This window comes from Aquarana catesbeiana, linkage group LG04 (assembly GCF_042186555.1).
Source record: "Aquarana catesbeiana isolate 2022-GZ linkage group LG04, ASM4218655v1, whole genome shotgun sequence".
Classification (NCBI taxonomy): domain Eukaryota; kingdom Metazoa; phylum Chordata; class Amphibia; order Anura; family Ranidae; genus Aquarana; species Aquarana catesbeiana.
Window position 1 is genome coordinate 407,590,865 of NC_133327.1, and position 22,280 is coordinate 407,613,144.

Sequence of the window (22,280 nt, forward strand, 5' to 3'; positions counted from 1 at the left end):
GGATATTAAGGGGAACCCTATGCCAAAATTTAAAAAAAATGGCATAGGGGTCCCCCCAAAATCCATACCAGACCGTTATCCGAGCACGCAACCTGGCAGGCCGCAGGAAAAGAGGGGGGATGAGAGAGCGTCCCCCCTCCTGAACCGTACCAGGCCACATACCCTCAACATGGGGAGGGTGCTTTGGAGTAGCCCCCCCAAAGCATCTTGTCCAATGTTGATGGGGACAAGGGCCTCATCCCCACAACCCTTGCCTTGTAGTTGTGGGGGTCTGTGGGCAGGGGGCTTGCATATAAGCCTACAACTTGCATATAAGCCTTTAAAATGAGCACTTTTGGTTTTTCATGTAAGGCCTCATGCACACTGCTGCTGGTAAACGGACGTTCAGAGGCAGTTGGCTGCTTTTTTTCAACTGCCCCTGAACTCATCCAATGTTATCTTATGTGTACATGTTCGTTTAATGTTGTTTTTAGGCAGTTGAGTTTAGAGGCCTTTTTTGGAAAGCAAAAAAATGAGTTCACACGCTGAGTTTAGAGGCATTTCAAGCGCCAACCGCTTCTAAACGCGGCTAAACATGGTAGCTCGCATTTAGCCGCGTTTCATTTACAGGCATTTTTCATTTTTGACTATTTTGAAAAAAAAAAATGTAATAAAAACTTCTAAACACAAAATGGCTAAACGCAGCATGTAAACGCGGCAAAACGGATGTTTTAAACGTGGGTTACTATCTGTCAAGTTAAATCGCTCAGGAGAGGTTGTAAAAACGTCCCATGTACATTCAGCCTTAATGTCCCATAGACTTTAACGGGGTTCCTCGGCTTTCAAATTTGCTGTGAACAATTGTTCAGTGTTCGCCAAACGTCTGAACAACCAAAGCTTGGGCCGGATCGTTCGCCCTTCCCTAGTAGGAACATGCGTGGGACATGCCTGTAAGGAGGACCACTTCTTCAGCAACATACTGCTCCAGAGGAAGTAGCTTCCACACCATTATGTGAGGAGCTGCACAGATTAGGTTACTACCTTTAGGGATTTGGTATTGCTTCTGCTTTCCCTAACATTCCCTGAATTCACTGCTTTATACAACTTAAACACATGCAATTCTCTTTTAGATCTTGCTACTCTTATAAAATTACAGATATATTTAAACCTTTTGCCATTTCACCCTACAATAAACATCTGATCCTTACAAACAGCAGTTTTACTTAGGAAATCATTGATATGCCATATGTGTTGATGTAATCATTAAGGGCCAGTTTACACCACATGCAGTCCAGTGCAGTTTTTTCTGCATCAAAAACGTAGGTTATATGGATTCCAATGACACAGTTTACATCACTGCAGTTCATTCCAGTACAGTCAACAAAAGTAGAGCACTCTGCATTTTTTCTGCATGGAATGTATTTGGAACACGCCAAACACATCAAAAATGTAGTGGAACGTATCAAAACTGCACCAGAATGCATATTTCCTGAGTGAAATGAAGAAAAAAGAGGAGAGATGACACACACGAAATGTATCAAAAACACTCCGGAGTGCATCGAAAAATGCATGTAAATGTGCATGCAGGTACACATCTGGAATGCAGAAAATGTGGCGTGAAAGAGCCCTAATAAAGGGTCTTGTTAGAATTTTTTGTACAATTGTTAAATCTTTTGAGGGGCAGTACAATATTGTGTTTTCTTATATAGTATATTTATATTTAATATAATGGAAATGTATTGGTTTTAAGTGCTTTTTCTGGGTTAAGGTGGTTTTTGAGATATGTAATTGCTCTATTTTTTAAAATATTTTGCAAGGCATTGAAAATAATATATTACTGCTTAGCTGTACAGTATATATTTGATGTGTTTTGTACTTTGATTATAAATTTTAATTTTATACATGTGGATTTATAAGAAATAAAAGCCTGTCAGATTGAAATAATCTGCCATTATGTGATAAACTAATGATTGCTTTCCATGTAACATTTATGCGCATGAACTGAACATTTTGATGGGAAAATTAATGTAAGATATAGTAACAAAAAAAGTTAAAAGAATGTGTACATGTTGGCAAATTGAGTGTTATACAGATGGTGCCATTAGTTACAATTCAAACCAAGGCATCAACATAATACAAGAATGCTAACCACTGTGCTGCCTGTAAGGTAGCAAATCAATCAGCAACTCACTCCAAAAAAAAACAAAAAACGATAGCTCCAAAAGATAAAACACCTCGATAAAGAAACCTTGTAACCTCTACAACACATTTTACCTGTATAACAGGCATATGGCACTAGCTTTGATTATTTTAATGCAGTATACTTTACTACTGTAGGTAAAGGTAAAATACAGGCTTACTTATAAAATATTCAGTTATAAATGACATTTGACATTTCATTATTGCAAGACAATTTCCATGTACTGTATAGTATTAGGATATAAAATAGCTAGGTTTTCTGAGAATTATCACTCTAAAAAATAAATTCTTCTGCTGAACATTAATGATTTCTTCCTTTATTATTTTTAGACTGACTTCTTAGCCATCGAAATGAGGAAAGGGAAAGTCAACTTTCTATGGGATGTGGGATCAGGAGTTGGAAGAGTTGAATATCCTGACCTCAATATTAATGATCAATACTGGTACAGAGTCGAAGCGTCTCGGTAAGTATGGAAGCAGCTGACAAGAAAAAAAGTGCTTTGTATATGTTTTTGACTATGCCTAACTAGTTTAAGGATTTAACCACTTCAGCTCTGGAAGGTTTACCCCCTTCATGACCAGGCCATTTTTTATGATACGGCACTGCGTTAATTTAACAGACAATTGCACGGTTGTGCGACGCTGTACCCAAATAAAATTCATTTTTTTCCCACAAATAGAGATTTCTTTTGGTGGTATTTGATCACCTCTGCTGTTGACTAGTAGCTTAATTTTGCTCTTGTACCTATGGTAAATCAATCAATTAGACTGTTATCTTGGAATGTTAGGGGAATGAATAATGCTTTAAAAAGACAATCTGTCTTTGACTATATTGCTTCTTTTCGTCCTGCCCTTGTCTGTCTGCAGGCGACACATTTTCTGAAGCATCAATTGGTTAGAGAGGCATACCATTCATTTTTTACCTCCCATTCAAGGGGAGTTTCTGTTCTGGTCTACACTGGTATGGTATTCTCCTGCAGTAGGACTATGGTAGACAAAAATGGCAAATATATTTTTTTACAATGCAAGTTGGATGAACTTGAGTTAATTTTGGCCGCTATATATATATACCTTCCCCATATAATCCAGAAATATTTTGTCAGATCATTTCCTTTGCAGGTGCTTCACCCCAGGTGCCAATATTGGTACTTGGAGACTTTAATAGTGTAATTCATCTGAAGCGGGACAGATGCCCAGCTCCAAGGTTAATGACCTATGAGCATCTCTCCCCCTTTGGAAGACTATGCAAGGAATTAGGACTGTACGACATGTGGAGGAAGTTACATCCTGAAGAATGTGCTTATACATGTTATTCTGAAACACACAACACACTATCAAGAATTGATTTGGCTTTGTGTTCGGTAGATCTTGTACCATACATAGTAGATGTTAATATGTGTTTTTTGGGGGGTTTTTTGGGGTTGGGTTTGGTTTAATGTGATTTTGTTTGAATAATTTTTTTGTATCGTTTTAATGTTGTTTGCATATAAAAGTAAAAAGAAGATCTTATTTAAAAATAAATGTTAGACTCTCAAAGACACATAATAACCCAGGACGAAGGATTGTTTTAAAAGTGAAACACTTTCATTACATTTGCATTACTGTATAGAGAATATAGACATATACTGTAGCTCAGTGTTTCTCAACAGGTCATGTTTTCCCCCAGATGAAACGGCTGTAGTAATTACTAAGGCAGTGAAACTGATCAAATCACCTGTGCAAAATAATGGTAAGCCTGAAAACATGACCTGTTGGGGCGCTTTGAGGACTGGAGTTGAGAAACACTGTTGTAGCTAACAAATTTCCTGATCCTACCTTAAAGAAGAATTTCTTTAAAACCATTGGGCACTACTGAGCAACCAGAAATTGTTACGACAATAAATGTCTTGTAAAGGAAGTGTGTAATGTACAACAAATGATACAGGGGTTTATTTACCAAACCTGGAGAGTGCAAAAGCAGGCTCACTTATGCATAGAAACCAATCAGCTTGTTAAGTTAAGCTTTGGCAATAAAAGTTGATTGGTTTCTATGCAAATAGAAAAAGATGGTGTGGAATATGAAATGTTTAGCACAGACTACAGAATATGCAGCTTGGAATAGGGAATGTAATGTACATAGTACAGAATGTGATGAAATTAAATAGGCAATGTACAATGCCGCTAAGGGAACATACAATGTATCATATTATACGAGGCAGTATAGGAAATGTACAGTGCAGGCTACAGAATCAGGCAATGTAAAACAGGGAATGTGCAGTGCAGTGCACAGAATGAGGCGGTGTGGAATAGAAAGTGTATAGTGTAGCATACAGACTAAGGTGGCATGAAATAAGAGAACCATAGTGCAGTGTATTCCTTAACTGTACATGGTATCATCCAACTGACTGTGCTTTTTGTGACGGCTATGTGAATCATAGAACTAGATAGAGACAAGTACAAATCCTTAGGCAGGTAAAGCTACTCCCTTATAAGCACTGTATCCTCATAGAATTTAGCAATATGTCTAGAGTTTAATTCAAACAAGGTGTGCATGCCCACACACCAAAAAACATAGCGCCGATGCCTAAAGAATGTTAGGACTTTATTAGGTTGATTTGTTGCATATGTGTGTTTTCACTTATAGGGAGGGTGCATTCAAAAAATTCCTGTCTGTTTGTCTCTATCTGTACTGCAGCAATTAAAGGGAGTGTATGAGGAGGTATCAGAATTGTCCTATCACTGAAAAAACCCTCCCTATTGCAGCATTGGACAGTCCTTTGGGTCCAGGAAATGTAGGAGCAATAGGGATACTTTTTCATGAGTGTGTTTGAATTTTTTCAGCGATAGGACAATTTTTATACCTCTTCATATACTCTATCTAATTGCTGAAGTGCAGATAGAGACAAACAGACTGAGAGGGATTTTTTGAATGCACCCCTCCCTATGAGTGAAAACACACAGAACCAACAAATCAACCTTATTAGGTCCTAACATTCTTTGGGCATCGTCCCTAGGTTTTTTGGTGTGTGGGCATGCACTCCTTGTTTGAATTGATTATTATTACCAGTAGGAGGGACAAATAATTCAGATATAAGAGACCATTGTTTAGTTGAGATGTCTAGAGTTTTAAAACGAATTGTCATTTCTAATGAAGTATTTATTTTTTTCTGTTCAGAAGCACAGTTAACTTGCTGTGGTAGTATTGATATATAGTTGAAAATGGCCAAAATATCCCAACAAATATAATAAATAGTATTAAAAACAAAAAAGGTAATTAGCAAACCCTCTCAGTTTTAAGATGTTGAACTTTGCCCACACTGACCTATTCTGAAATAAGCTGTAGGGTGTTTGTTAGTTTGGAAAAAAATATATAAACACGTAAGTTGTATGTGCATAATCAATAGCAGTTATAGGATGTCAATATTCCGACTACAACACAGAACTAGAAGAAAAAGATTATACTATTTTTCACAGGAGTGATTTAACCACTTCCCGACTATGTACGTCCTAAGTTTGAACGGGGATATCATTGTTATGGCAGCAGCTAGCTGCCATAACCCCGGTATCCCCGTTTTCGTGCGGCGGCCGGCTTTCAGATAAAAGTGGTCCCTGTGGCGGATTCGCCGCGAGATCACTTTTATCGGTGGCGGGAGAGGGGCCCCCCCCTCCCGCCGCGATCCGGTGCCCTCCGCCGCTTACCGGAGCCGTCGGTAGCGGCGGAGGCGATCGCGTCCTCTGCCGTGGTGTGTATAGAGACGAGTGAGGCCAAGGTGGCGCTCACTCGTCTCCATGACACTGCTGGGCGGAAGCGACGTCAAAACGTCACTTCCGTCCACGCCTCTTAAAGGCATATTTTTTCAAATGTCATTTTTCTAAATTACTTTTTTTTTTTTTTATTGCATTTTAGTGTAAATATGAGATCTGAGGTCTTTTTGACCCCAGATCTCATATTTAAGAGGTCCTGCCATGCTTTTTTCTATTACAAGGGATGTTTACATTCCTTGTAATAGAAATAAAAGTGACACAATTTTTTTTTTTTTTTAAAGTGTAAAAATAAATAAAATATTGTAAAATAAATAATAAAAATAAAAAAAAAAATTTTAAAACCCCCCTGTCCCGACGAGCTCGCGCGCAGAAGCGAACGCATACGCGAGTAGCGCCCGCATATGAAAACGGTGGTCAAACCACACATGTGAGGTATTGCCGCGACCGGTAGAGCGAGAGCAATAATTCTAGCCCTAGACCTCCTCTGTAGCGCAAAATATGCAACCTGTAGAATTTTTTAAATGTCGCCTATGGAGATTTTTGAGGGTAAAAGTTTGACGCCATTCCACGAGCGGGCGCAATTTTCAAGCATGACATGTTAGGTATCAATTTACTCGGCGTAACATTATATTTCACAATATAAAAAAAAATTGGGATAACTTTACTGTTGTTTTATTTTTTTATTCAAAAATTGAATTTTTTCCAAAAAAAGTGCGCTTATAAGACCGCTGCGCAAATACGGTGCAAAAAAAAGTATTGCAATGACTGCCATTGTATTCTCTAGGGTGTTAGAAGAAAAAACATATATAATGTTTGGGGGTTCTAAGTAATTTTCTAGCAGAAAAACCTGTTTTAAACATGTAAACACCTAAAATCCAAAACGAGGCTGGTCTTAAAGTGGTTAAAACCACAATAAAAAGTATATCAAGACCTACAGTGCCCTATAGACAAATTCATGATAACAAGATGATCCAAAACAATAGCATGATTATCAGCAGAAAAATTATGATGTAGAGACGCACCTATTTTTTTTTTTTTAAGAAAATCTGTCTGAGCAGAAAATACTGTAAAATGAATAATGTATAAATCAATTATGGCATAAAAACATTCACCATGAGTCATGGCAGGGTATGTGTGGTTAAAAATGATCCAAAGTGCACACGTTTTTAATAGAACATTATTAAATGGGACCTTTCAGTAGTTTTACAAGTCTGCATGAATATATTTTTGTCATGTCACAACACACAGGAACAATACATTTTCCAGGAAAAAAAATATCTGTACCCTACCCTTCATCATTAAAAAGTAATCCTTCAGTTCCAGTCAGGTGCCTAGGTCTGAAATTAGCATCAATCTTCCCTCTTCAGTGATCTCCTACATTGTAACATTCAGGCAAGTCACAATATGAGAGGCTGTAAGGGGTGATCTGTGTGATACATGTGTGGACAAGGTCATACAGCATCTATGCACACGGTTGTATACTTCACACGAAGCCTGCCCCCACACCACCAGTCCAATGTGCCTCTGTTACTTCACTCCCAGTAACATAATGGGGTCCCGATGAGCAGAGTGCAGATCTCATGCATTAACTTCTTCACTTCTTGTACCTCGTGACTAGGCCTTAGATCCCCGTAATGCTAGTCTGCTCCAGGTTGCCATGGGATACGTTCTTGGTAAGGTGATGAGTTCCTATGACCTGTTAAGATTTTATATTTATACCTAAATCATGTACATGATATTCCATTTTGTACAACATCATTCTACATGACCTATTTTAATGCATATAATTAATGTGCACGTTTTGGTGAATGCAAACTGTTATAAAAAGAATGTTATTATCTTTTTTCTTAACTAAGTCAACCTTTGTATTACAACAGCCAGAGATAATTAGGTTTAGAGTAAGACAGTTCACAGAAATGACAGCTATTGAGAGAAAGTACCATTTCTCCTTATTATTATTGCTAGACTTATATCATACTGGTATAATTTACTGTAGGAGTATCTGTGTAATGATGTTGTTATTCCTTCATATTTATATATTCCTGCTCTGAAAGAATATTATGTCAAGCTTGGAAATTTCAGTCCCGTAAATATATCTCTCCCCTTTATCTTTCATTTGAGTCATCACAGTCATGGGGAAAAATTGATTACTACTATAATCATCCTCATATACAGGAAAGACATTGCTGTTAGGATAAATTTACAGAAAGCTGAGTTTCATATTAAGATGTCTAATAGGTTTATTTCTTATGCATTTGATCATCACTCAAACCACAAGTGCAGTTATTTTTTTGTCTCCACCATCTATTTAATGGTATGTTATTACACTTGCCGTACATTTGCATCAAGCCTCTTATCTACAAATGTTTATATGGCCTTTTCATCATTTCCATATGCCTTGGATATCCTAAAATACATTGTAGAAATTTATGAGTGTTATAAAAACACAAACGTAGTACATTTTTCTGTTCCTAAACTAAGTGGACTTTGTAAGATAAAGTTACAATCTATGATACTAATAAAGGAATAATTTAACTAAATACACATTCTCTATATTATTATACATTTTATTTAGTTTTTAGTTTTTTTACTATATTCAAAATATGGATACTTTACTTACAGGATTTACCTCATTATTCCCCTCTACTTTCATGGAATAAAGAACAGAAAAGTATTCTATTACTGGGCACAGTGATGTAATTCTGTAAACACATTAAACCTTTAAGCGTGTGTAGAAAATCTTTCTGTTTTATAAATTCCTCCCATATATGATTAGCTGTTTCATCCTTACTTTATGCACTTGTAAATCAGACCCATTGTCTTTCACTAAAGACTGTAGTAGCAGATCACTGTTTTACAGTATCTCAAAGGATTGTAGATTGCAGATAAGGAGGGAAAAAGGGGACAATGGAACTGAAGCTTCAAAAGAATTCCGTACCAATGGTTTTACAAAGAAATAGACCAAACAAGAAAAAAATTGGTTTTAATGGCTAGCCGACACTGGTTTTACTATAATGTTGCAACTACAAATCATGTGAACTAACACTATCTGAAGCCTAAAATCATATAACAATATAAACTAAAGCTTGTCAATCAAGCCCATAGCTGGTGATAGTCAAGTCTATGCCGAGATCTACCTCATAGTAGCAGAGTCTGGTGAATTGTGTAGATTTGTGTTGAATCAGAGTTACTACAGAAGGCTTAAATGATTGACTTGTAAAATTATAGTAATGGTAAAAAAAAATACTTCATCTGTGTTGGACTTCAGTTTTTTCCAAGCATTTGACTGACTCGTATAATTACAGCTGGTAAAAAATATCTTCAAAGAATAAATGTATATTATCTAAATCATTCTTCTTGAATTTTTTTAACAGTTCTCTTACACTTTGGCAAAATGTATTCTGTATTGTAGGGCAGGAATTAATGGAACCATTTCAGTTTTAGCACTTGAAGGACCTAAAGCCAATATGATGCCCAGTTTATACAGCTCCACTGCGCAGCCTGGTTATACCATTCTGGATGTTGATGCAAATGCTTATCTTTTTGTTGGTGGTTTGACTGAAAAAGTAAAGGTAATAAAAAAAAAAAAGATCATGAGATGGTGGTCTGACATGTTTATAGAGCAATAAGACAAGTATTTTTTAATACAATGTGGGGTTTAAATGTGTCACATTTATTACAAATTAAACACTTTTTTCAACACGATCTTGCCATGCTTTTTTCTACCTTCTCTTTTCTTGTATATTATTTCATGAAGGAACAAAGGGCCCAGTTATCTGTCCTTCAGACTCTAGAAGGCCAGACTGTGGCAAGTAGGAGCAGAAAATGCCCTGGGATCAATGTGTGTAGGTTATTCTGCTGGTCCCATGGTGAGCGGGAGTAAAAAATTTCCCATGGTTGGGTGGATACCTACTGACTGGGATCATTGAAGGGATACCCCATCATTGGTGTCAGTGGAAGGAACAGTGATTCACTGTTGATATCAGTGGGATAAATAGTACTCCATTGTTAGTTTCAGTTGGAGGAATAGTGCTCCATTGTTGGTGTCACATGGAGAAACAGTGTCCGAACATTGTAATCAGTGGGATGAATAATGCCCCATCATTGTTGTCAATGGGAAAAACAGTATCCCATGGTGTAGCCACCATATTAATACATATACTTATTTACTCCAGCATCTAATGTGTACTTCAAGAGGGGACTTAATAGGCCTCTGTTTTTAGAACAGTTTGTGGGTACCAAATGCTTCTATGTCAAATATGGTCTGGGAATGTAACATAACTCCCTTTGCATCTCTGTGACTACTTTTGGGACACTGAATTTAAGAAAGCCATTGTGCCTGTCTGCATTTGGCTGGTTACTTGGGATGAAGGAGCTGCAGGTTTTTTTTATTCCCTGAAGCCTATACCCAGTATTAAAATACACTGTCAGAAACCATGAAATCAGACCGAGACAGAAGTACAGTTAAATCACACTTGTTTAATAATAAAAGTAAATAGAACAAACGTAATCAAAACATAGCCAGAGTTCAGGAACCGGAATGGATAGTCAGACAAGCCAAACATCAGGGAGCTGGAGAGGAGCGTAGTAAAACAGCAGGCAAGAACTGGAGCCAGAAGGGATGTCAGCCAAGCAAGTCTTTTAACAGGAATGCAGGGGAGCGTCTCGGTGATGTTGACTAAGGCGAAGGCAGAGATCCTCTGGGCTGGAGGGTTTATGTAGGCAGGACTGACGCGCAGGATATCATCAACAGCTGAGTACCTGTGGAGAGAGAGGAGCTGGCAATTAGCCGACAGCTGACTGGCCAGCTCAAAGAAGGAAGGGCTGAGCACAGCCCTGACACACATATAATGGAAGTCAGGCATCCTCTGACCATCAGCTATACAGATACAAGTCCTTATACCTACTGTGCTGGACAGGAGAGGCATGTCTTTTTGTATCTTGTCTATTTGTATCTAAACCTAAAAACAGAATTGTAATATATTGTAGTATACCTGTCGTAGATTTAACAGCTGCATTCACTTTTTTCAGGGATTTATCATATTTTCACTTGGTTATTGTGCAAGTACCACATTTCCCGCCATAGGGTTATAATGCTAACTCACCGTACTGTGTCTTTAAAGAAGCAATATTGTTACTCTAAGAAAGGAAATATAGTAGGACTACAAAACACCACCCTCTCCTTATCACAATAACATACAAACAGAACGATTAGTAAACAAAAAAAACATTTTTATGAGAGCCAGGACTTTGCACTTAAAACTAATCAGGAAAGATTGCTTTAGGCCGTAGCAAGTAAAGAAAATCTTATATTAAATTGACTTAGTTGATGGTGTGCTTATGCTGCTTGTTTTAGGCCCAAAACTCAGAGAAACTTCTCCATGGAAGCTTCTGTTCAAAATCACCTACAATTAAAAAAGAACAGCACAGGAAAAAGTGCATTCAAAATGTAAAATGTGTCCCATTGGAGAGATTTTCTTTTACTTCCTGCCCATAGTCAAAACAGGAAGTGAGAGGAAATCCCTGCAATTTGAGGGAATCCATTGGGAACCTCAAGGTCACTGGAACTATTGTTCCCATTGGAAGACTTCCCCTTTATTACTGTTCTTGGGACAATCCAAAATTCAGTATTTTCTTTTACTTTTACTTGCAATGATAATTGTAAACAGAGCAAATAGATAGAGAGTGAATCTCCCTAATAGGGGCATAGACAACAATAAAAACTTGACATGGGTTATAACCCCTCTCCACTCTGTCCAAAGACAGAGACCCTCTGTCCAGATTTCCCTATTCACATAAGCAAGGTGAATAGAGGAATCCTCCCCGCTGTGAAGTTGTATTCTGACAGAGGCACTCCTACATAAAGAATGGTTTTCCAACATTTTTGCTCTACAGAAGTTGATAGTTAGATTGACTCCTGTCGAGCAGAAACTGCAATAAATTAATCAAAATTCATACAGTCCCTGCTAAACCGGGAATGTTGATCCATCTCAAAAATGTTGCTTAGCATCTTCCAATTTACAAGAAGAAGATTTTTTATTTTTTGCCATTGCAAATCTCCCACTCTATTGGACACAAATGCTTTGTTTCATAAATGGTATTTTATCGCTACAATGCAACAGTTTACTGAACGCCTACATTGTACTCTATCAATATTCAACAAGATATGGTCTAAATGAAACTAAAGCCTTCAAGCCTCTAACTTCCCAACGGTTCTTATATACCAGGGAGTCTGCCACCAGAGATTCACATCTTCTCCCCAATTTTCCCTTCTGTTTTTTTAACTTGTCTTTCTTTTCCACGTGGAAATGTATTCTATACTTGATAAATTCTTTATATGTTTGAAGTTCCAAGTTATTTGTTATAATTTAATCACAAAAAGGAAATACCTTGTCAACTTGCCTAATAAATAATAATGCGTCTATAAAGATTGATTATATTTACTCAATAAGCTAAATGACAGGCTTCTAATATAGTCTATTTGAACATGATTTGGTTTAACTCAATGCTTGTTTAATTGTACTGTGTTTTTGATATAGAATAATGCATGTTTATAAAAAAAGCCCACTGAATGTAGTGCCAGTAATACATTTTGCTCAACCAATGGTAAAAATTTAAGAAAAGAAAACTAAAACAATATGCCTTTCACTATAAAATAAATGAAAACTGGTTTATTCTATGGGAACGCTTGATTAAAAATAAGAGAATGGTTTGTTTTCAAAGCACATTAGAAACTGTTGACTAGTAGGGGCAGATGGCAGGCTAATTAGCTACATCTAAGAACATTCTGTGAATATGCTGACATTTGGCTTTTAACATTGTTGACAATTTGTCAATCTGAGGGCACAGTGTGGAAAGTAAAGGGTACTTCTGGGTTATTTTTTTATATATTTATTTACATCCATTCCTTTCCTAAAATAAAAAGGAACACAATGGGGGTTATTTACTAAAGGCAAATCCACTTTGCACTGCAAGTGCACTTGAAAGTGCACTAAAAGTGCACTTGTAAGTAAAGTCACTGTAAATCCAAGGGGGATATGCAAGGAAAATAAAAACAGAATTTTAGCTTGCACATGATTGGATGATAAAATCAGCAGAGCTTCCACTCATTTCAGATCTACCCCTTAGATTTAGAGTGACTGCACGTCCAAGTGCACTTTCAGTGCACTTGCAGTGCAAAGTGGATTTACCTTTCGTAAATAACCCCCAATGTTTATGCCCAAACATATTGCCCGTGCATGAAAAACTTCATAGCAAGTACAATAATCAATAATAGATAATAAAATATGTTTAGATACTGCAAGTCACTGACAGATGAACTGTGTTAGTAAAACGGGTCCAACCTGATCTGTCAATTTTTTGCTCAACCAGCGGGCCACTGAAAAAAGCTGAACCGATATCTCCATCCACTCAAGTGAGTCGGATGGCAGAATCCTCCCTGCTTTGTCATTGTATTCTGACAATGGAGGAGTCAGCTGAACTCCTTCGCTGTCAGAATCAACTGATCAGTGCTGCAGCCTGTACATTTTCTAGCAATCCTGTTCATGAGCAATCAGTAGGTCGACTTCTCTCAAACAGAACCTGCCATAGATTGGTCAAAATTTGGCTGGTCACAGCTGAACCGGATACATTTTGCTCCATCTATGACCAGCTTTAGATGACTCTAAAGATTTCCATCTCCCGAACACACTTTGTCCATCTGGCTTTTTTCTTGGACCTCTGTCCATCACTATGATAAATAGAGGTGGCTGCAGGGATCACTGTATGTTACCATATGTCAGCACAGATCAGTGGATCAAGAATGCATTTTGTATACAGTATATATAGAGCGGCTGTAAAAATCTTGGTTAGGTATGCCCACTAAGTACTCTCTTTAGCTGCCATAAGTTTACAGTATTTATGGGTGGGGCCAACTTGCCCAATGCACACGGGGCCTTTTTGCTCACTTTCACTTTTCTCCTGCCTCCAGACTCTCCAGTGTATGCACTCGCTAATGTCCCAGACCAGTCAGGGCCTCATTTATGTGGCACCAACATTATGGCAGTACCTCAACTTAGAAGCAAGACGTGCATCCTGGTGTCTCTTTATCATAGTGGGAAGCTGTCATAGAGGTGCCTCCCAGTCCAACGATACATACACCTGCTCAGTCAGGATGTGACATTTTAAAGAAGACAGCACAAAACAACGTCTTTTTGCACCAGTCCAGCTTGACTCATCCACCTATCTCCCAATGAGAGCCCAGATAACAAGGATAACTTACTACAAATTTGTGGCAGTGTTGAATTGTAAGTCTGTTAACATGCTGCACATTTTCACTAGCAGGTTGTACACTTGCAGAGCACTTGAAGCACAAGTTCTAGTTGACACTTTTTTCAATTTGAAGCAATTTTGCGTGGCAAGTCTCTAGCAAAAGCAAAGTTGCACTGGTGAGTCTACAGCAAGAGCTCTGCAAGTCTACAGCATGAAAATTTAACCACAGTGACCCCTGTGGTGGGATGACTATTGTACAACATAACTGAACTAGAACTTGCAGCTGACTTGCAGAATGTTTGCAAAGAAAGTTTATCTGGAGTCATGCAATGTGGACTTGCTGCAATTGTGCAGCAAACTTGTGAAGCCTAGCAAGTCCAGCAATAGATTAGCAAGTCATTTTTAAACTTGGAGCACATTTGCTTGCTATCTGTCAGAATAGGGTCCCGTGGAGCACAAGCGCAGACCCCCATGTGCGTGCATAATTAACTCTTTTCTCTTCTGTACCATACGGCTAGGTCCCTAGGGTCTCTGCCAGGTGGGTCCAGTCCCAGCGCACCAGCGCAGACCCCCATGTGCGTGCATAATTAACTCTTTTCTCCTCTGTACCATATGGCTAGGTCCCTAGGGTCTCTGCCAGGTGGGTCCAGTCCCCATTGCTGGTGCAATAACCTGTTTCTTCACTATGTATAAGACCCATCACCCCTGCCGGTACTGCTCATCTGCTGTCTGGCTGTCCTATTATTCATCTCTTGTACTTGTTGCCCCTTGGAATGGCATGTCACAACTTCACCCTGTGTGTGCCCCATTCTTTCATATACCATTACCAGTATGCACCCTTGTAAGTAACTTCAGACCAGGCTAAAACAAATTTTCAAAAGCTTTACTGAAAACACTCAACATAACAGTTCCAAAACAAAGTTCACAGTCTCTGCCCTAAAATCAGGCTTGTGGCTGCCCCAGCATACCTGCACAGGCAAGAGTCTATACACAGCAGAGTCCACAGTGGCAGATCTCCAGACCTGGTGTTCTTCAGGGATGGACTGCAGGTCCCAGCAATCCCCCTACATGTGGGAGGTTCTTAGAGGCAGGCAAGGCTCTCTCTGGTAGCTGCAGCTGCAGCAGCTCTATGATGTGGCTGCAGATTGTATGCCGTGTCTGTTCTGTGTCTTCTCTCCCATGCAGCCTGTGTTTCAGGGCAGAGTCCCCCCCCCCCCTTTTTATTATCAGCACAGGGAAAGAAGTAGAGCTCCGTATAAAGTATGGGAAACAGGTTAACTGTTGTCCTCCTGGCTGGGGCAACAGCTATATTACTACCCAGCATTTCAACCTGCTTACATGCTTCCATTTAGATTGAAAAAAAAATCAGGATTCCTTTGTGCATGCAACTATTTTTATTTTATACTTAGAGGAACACCAGCACCAACTGTTTTTTTTTAAGTACTTCATTTGCATAGTAGAAATTACTCTGTGAACAGTAATGATGGGGATGTTACAAAGGTTGCAATTAAATCTTAAAAAATAAAGTAGTATAGTACTTATACTGGAGCTATGAAATCCCGTACTAGCAGTTTATTTACACCATTTTAAGAGATTGCAAGATTTTTTTGAATAAGGCTGTATGTTTTACTTTGTATGTACTACAATTAATATTTAATAATCACAGTATGTTGTCTCAGCTTAGTGTTAATAATTGTAACCTGTCTGATCATTTCAGAAGGCAGATGCAGTAAAAACAACAACATTCTCTGGTTGTATGGGTGAAACATTTCTTGATAATAAGCCTATTGGATTGTGGAATTATAGGGACCGAGAAGGCAACTGTAAAGGATGCTCAATTAGGTAAATAATATTTTGCTTTTACAACACCTATGTTTTGTCCTTTGGCAATTAATCTAAATTCTTTCCCACCTTTTTTGGGCATATTTAACAATATTGTGCAAACAGTTGTGGTGTGTTCTAATCCAGGACAAGCAGTCAAAAAAATAGCTTTTTGATTATTTAGGTAGGTTTGTTGATAAACTAATATTTACAGTATATTGGCTGATAATAGCAAATGTGCATTGCTCTTTGTTCATTAATAAGACAGTAACTGTCTAAGAAAAAAGGTGGCATAAACTCAAAAGGTTTTCAGCTTAATGTGTTCTCTGCATTAACGAGTAACTCCATTTTTGTTGAGAAAAGAACATTCCCCTCCAGATGATCTACCAGTATGTACATTGCAGGGATTTAAACAAACCTTGTTGCAGATTCTCACCTTGTTTTATTCTGATAAAATAGCTGTTTGCTTGTCTATGTCCATGTAAATCTATATGGAAATGTTTTTTTAATTATCAACCAGCTGCTACACCTACAGGACTCTAATGGGGAAATTGGCAGGGTCTGCATCCCTTAAGCCCTGGTTCACACTGATGCTTCACTTGAAGTAGTGCGATTTCAAAGTAGCAGGTCAATGCGATTTTAGGTACTACTTGAAAGACATCTGTGCGGCTTTATGCACAGATGTCAATTGAAGACGTAGTGCAGGAACTATTTTTGCAAATCGGTGCGGTGCTGCAAAGTCAGCGTCACACCGATTGGAACAATGCTATTGCCAGCAATAGGCTGTAACTTGTCCTGCGATTTGACCTGTCAAATCGCATGACAAACTGCTCCAATATGAACGAGGGGTCAGACATGATTTCCCTTTGTGATTACTCACCAAAAATTACATTTTGTTGCAGGGATACCAAAAATATGAATTGTAGCTTAGTGCAGACTTCTGGGAAAATTGGTAAGCCAATCACACAAGCAGAAAATTACATTTTCAGGGGACATTCTGTATACCATCTGTGTACAAAATGCTTCCAGGTAGCCAAGTTGCATTGCATTTTACAAAAAATACAGTGCTGCAGATTGAAAAGGAAAGGTAATTTTTAATAACATTCAATTACAATGACTTGAGACACAATTGTATATGCTATATTATTTTTTTTTATTTGCTATTTTTTTTCTCACAAAAGTGGAGTTACCCTTTCAGGTAAAAAGCCTTCCAACTGTTCCCCCACTCCCCTCCCTAAATCCAATGTATTTCAATCCAATGCTGTGCCCGTCCACAGCACCGTTTCTCCCACTTCCTGCTCTCACAGGAGACTTTGAGATCAGTGTGAGAAATTACTGCCAGTCAAATCCTGTGATCCTGGGGGGCGTGGCCGAGCCAGGCTGTGTGTGACTATGGACGCATACCGCCTGGCTTGGAAGTGCACAAGCTCAGGTGCCCCCTCAGCACTTAGCTTTCCTGCGGGACACCTGTAGGAAAGTATGAGCAGACAGAGTGAGTTGAGGGACTTCGAAAGAGGAGATAAGGGGCCAGGAAAGGGTATGACCTCTGGCCAGTTTGTTGTCTGTGCCCCAGTTGGGGAGATTTCCCCTTATTTTCCATTACCAGAATGTGAAGGGAAATCTCTTCCACATGGAAATGAACAGTGAAGAAAACACTTGTTAAGAAAGAGCTGAAAGATTAGAGCCTTTGCCAGGTTCTTGCTGCAGCTTTTTCCTCACTTCAAAATAAACAAAAAAAAAAAACTACCTAATGTAGACTTATACTGTACAGCAGCAGGGGTGCACTATACCCATGCCCCAAATGCACAATGACCTAAAACTTCACTTTTATTCATAATGATCTAAAATTAGTGCAAAATATACAATGTTGGAATAGATATATAACTTCCTTCATTATAGGGAGATAACAACCAGACTTCAAGTATGTCTTTAGCTGTTGTTAGTCAATCTTTCTGCCTGAGTGGAGATGTGTATAGGGTAGGGTCAGTATCCTGGCCACATACCACAACCCAAAGGCATGGAATGATACTAAAGGTTACTGTGGTTATGAAAAGGTTCAGTTGCCCATCAAAGTCAAATATATCACAGTACTCTTTGAGCCTGGGAAAATAATCACTTCTATCAATCCACTATCTCCACCAGTCAACAAAAATCTCCCTTTTCCTGCTACAACTAAACCCACATTGCCCCAATATACAGTATCTAAGTACCCATAATGAAAAACAGAGAGAATTAAAAATCACAAAAATCCTTTAACTCAACATGTTTCGCCTCAAAACAAGGCTTCAACAGATCAGCTTCAAAAGCACACTTCCTGTCCAGGTGACCCTGTGTTAGGGTGTGGCCTAATGTCAGAAATTAAGGTGACACAGAAAGTAAAAATAAAAGCTAATAGAGTCTCTAACTTTTTTCCACTTTAAGCTGCCCATACACTGTATCAATATGCACAGCATATCTCAATTGAAAAGATTTTCAGATGCAGCTGCTGGGTGGGTTCAGCTGTCAAAATACAATAGCTGCAGCCGAAGATTGGTCAATCTACGTTGTATAGCAAGGTTCATTGAACCTGTTTAGTGTATGGTCAGCTTTGATATGATAACAGGAAATGTCTATGATAATTTATATAAAGCCTTTTGTATCTCTAATGATTTTGTTGTGATCTAAGGTGATTTTCTTGCAGTTTATATTGTTTTTTTGCAACATTGCACATTTCATAACTAACACAACATACATCCAAATGACTGCATATTGTTTAATGTTCGATTTTTGTCCCAAAAGAAAGAGAGCAACTTATTCCCTATGAGCTTGGTAACTAATATTTCCCATCTTTATAGTCCACAGGTAGCAGACAGTGAAGGAACCGTTCAATTTGATGGAGATGGATATGCATCGGTTAGCCGCCCCGTTAGATGGAACCCCAATATTTCTACAATTGTGTTCAAGTTTAAAACATTTTCAGCGAATGCACTGTTAATGTACTTAGCAACAAATGACTTGGTAAGAAAACATTTACCGTAACTTTTTTGCAGAAAATCAGATTTAAGATCATGAAGTTTTAGTCAAGCCAGAATTCCCCTCACCTGAAAATGTCAACAATTATTGAATAGAGAGTGGCACTCCCAGAATAGAGAAGAACTATGATGTGCAAGGAGGGAGGGGGTTGTGCTATGGAATTAATTCAACCCAGAATAGTCAAATGTTCTAGCAAGTTTAAAGGCACATCACAAATGAAGAAAAGATCTATGGTAAGGAAAAATATTTAAGCATTTAGATTTTTATTTATATTTTTCTGTGCTTTTACCTGCAGTTTTTAAGCTAGGGACATAGAAGCTGATTTAATAAATTGTGTGAAGATTCACATTATTTATCCAGTCAGATAAAAAGTAAATCCACCTTTACTTATTTTTTGTTCTGTGCACATTATTGGATAATTAAAGTATTTATTTAAACAATTTATTATTTGAGCTTTTTCAACACATCTAGAAAATCAGCCCTGGGCCCCTTTCATACTTGTGCGACTTGTCCTGTGACTTGGGACTGCAAAGTTGCATAAAAAGTCATTCCCCATGATTTCCAATGATAGCCATTCATATATGTGCGACTTCAAGTCGTGCCGACTTCAAAGTAGTCCCTGTACTACTTTGGTTTGACTTTCATGCGAGTTGAGGTCCATATAACTCAAGTTTACACAGGCATTCCCTGAAATCGCTTCAAAATCGCTTCGAAATTGCAGTCAACTTTGAAGTCACGGTAGTGTGAAAGGGGCCTAAGTTATCCATTGTGCTAACTATATAAATGTTTTCTACTTCCTATAGGAACAAAAGCAGGGTCAAAGGTAAAGCACACCTACAACAATCAGCCCTGGGCAATTGTTAACTTCCAAACCTAAATAAACACGTGGGCAATGTAATTTGATTATAAATACCACAAATTAGTGCAGCACAACTACACACATAGATATATCAACATCAATCATAAATTGAAAAAAAAGTATGAAATTATGAGTAATAAGTAATATATAAAGAAAGTCCAATCATAAATGTAGCCACCACTGTGACATTGTGAACGATATATATTCGAAAGGTGCCCAGTGCTCCTCCACTCATGCAGATAAGCCGTTCACTTCACAGCTATGACCCCCGCATTACCAGAAGGTCAAAGCAAGCTTGGTTCCCTCAAGGGGTAATGATTCCAATGATCGCCTGATAACTGGTCACTTACACCCAGATGCGGGCACCCCGATCCTCAATGGCACCAACCACATGTATGGGAGCTATGAGAAAAACACACACACCAGTGCTCCCCATTTACAAATTTAACAAGAAGAGGAAAGTAAAAAGTAGTATACTTACAAAAATGGCACTGCAACCAGTGCTAACACTCAGACACACGTGCACAACACAGACAGCATCCAGCCAGATACCAAGATACTCACAGCCATCTTGGTATCTGGCTGGATGCCAACTGTGGAATGATGAGATGGATGCTTAAATAATCATGGTTATAAACGATGTTGATGATCAATAGATCTGTTTACTGAAAACCACTTTTTATTCAATATTGAGACATATTTGTGATAAGCAGCATTTTTATCTGTATATCTAAAGTTTGGTGTATTCATTTTCTATGTCTCAATATTCCCTGTTCTGTTTTGTTATTAAACTGTCTTTGGGGGTAAGGTGTGTGAAACAGTAAATTATTCCTATGACCACCATGTAATGGCACTTATAACCTTCACCCAAATTTGAGTTACTGCACATACACAGTAACTCAATAAGGCATTCATTACAGTGATCAGGACTGGATGGTCCCCACATAATTAAAGATGGGTTTTGGTGAGGCACTCTAATAAGGTCACTGGACGGGCCTGAGTTGAACTGTGGTTGGAGTTAACTGTGTCCCAGGGACAGGGACTGAATTGTGGAATGTATGTGGTTCTCATCTGAAGCTTAGCATTGCTTCATATAAAATGTAGTGAATCGCAGAAAAACAGTGATATAAATAAGATTCTCAGTGAAGGTGATATGTTATGATGTGCTCACATATAGCTAGCCTTTGAGGTATCATCCAGCAGTGCTCTCTTTGCTGAGCAAATGGTACAGATATTGAAGAGATTTTTTTTAAATTACATGTGCGATTAGTACTACAAAAGCATACTACAACTCTAAGATGAAGGGGATATTGCAGAAAAAACAATCACTGTTAACAAACCAACCAGCCCCAAGTGTATAAACCTTTCCTGCTGTTGCACTTCTTTACTCACTTTTTATATGTAAATACGTAAGTAAAAAAAGATTTGTACTGGCTTTATAAAAATAAGCTGAATTTTTGCTTTACTATATTATGAAAACACTGTTTATTTGAAAAATCCTATTTGTAGACGGTGTCTATACAGTATGTGATATAGCTTTCCTTTTTTCCTTTTCAATTTTTAACAGAAAGATTTCATGAGCATCGAGCTGAGTGATGGTCGTATAAAAGTTAGTTATGATCTGGGATCTGGCACAGCCTTTGCAGTCAGCAACAAAAATCATAATGATGGCAAATGGAAATCCTTCACTCTCTCCAGAATACAAAAACAAAGTAGGTATTACACACAGACACACAAGTTTCAAAAGGCAGTGGTATGGCTGTCGCATACAAAAGCTTAAACTAGATGGAAATCCAGTCATAAGTTTTACCATTTTAAGCTGTTTTCAATTTATTTTTAATTTGTGGCTTTCATTATAAGATTGTCTAGTGATCCTGCAATAAATAAAGGTCCTTGTTCAGGCACATCCTGTTTTGAAGTGAGAATTGTCTACCAGTTATACTTCTGAGTTGATACCCTGTCATATACACCTGTGGGGGAGACTACAAATGGTCACTCCAACACATGTTGCTCAGACATAATGTATCATTGTCACGATCAGGAACTAGGTCTATAGCAATGATGTGCAGCTAAGACCCATACCATTTTTTGTGTTTCCTGTTTCAATAGACATTGAGCATAGTAATATCTCTTTTTTACCGGGTATAAGCAGCAGTTCACTCATCAGGCTGGGTGAGAGTGATTTTTATAGTTCGAGAAAATGTTACGCCTCAGGAAAGGAGATCAGATTCTAAGTCCCTAGTCAGCATATTGAAAAATCTCATGGGTGCCCAAATATTTGGAAAGCTTATTGAAAGTCCAAATATTCTGGGAAAGTTAGATGATGATGTATCAAATGTACTAATGCTGATATTGCTTGGAATGGTGATTTTGACCTTGGTTTAAATTTTTTTCTATTATTATTGGTTGCTTTTGT

General features: G+C 38.2%; 1 protein-coding gene across 7 annotated transcripts in view; it reads left to right on the forward strand.

The window, feature by feature from the left end:
• LAMA2 (laminin subunit alpha 2) overlaps positions 1-22,280 on the forward strand; it is a 1,513,089-nt gene that overhangs the window by 1,407,323 nt on the left and 83,486 nt on the right. For all 7 annotated transcript variants that reach the window (XM_073627245.1, XM_073627247.1, XM_073627249.1 and 4 more), the window contains 5 exons: positions 2,509-2,642; positions 9,335-9,494; positions 15,890-16,014; positions 18,828-18,990; positions 21,432-21,576. In XM_073627245.1, coding sequence (XP_073483346.1) covers positions 2,509-2,642; positions 9,335-9,494; positions 15,890-16,014; positions 18,828-18,990; positions 21,432-21,576 — 727 coding nt within the window. The remainder of the gene's footprint in view (positions 1-2,508; positions 2,643-9,334; positions 9,495-15,889; positions 16,015-18,827; positions 18,991-21,431; positions 21,577-22,280) is intronic.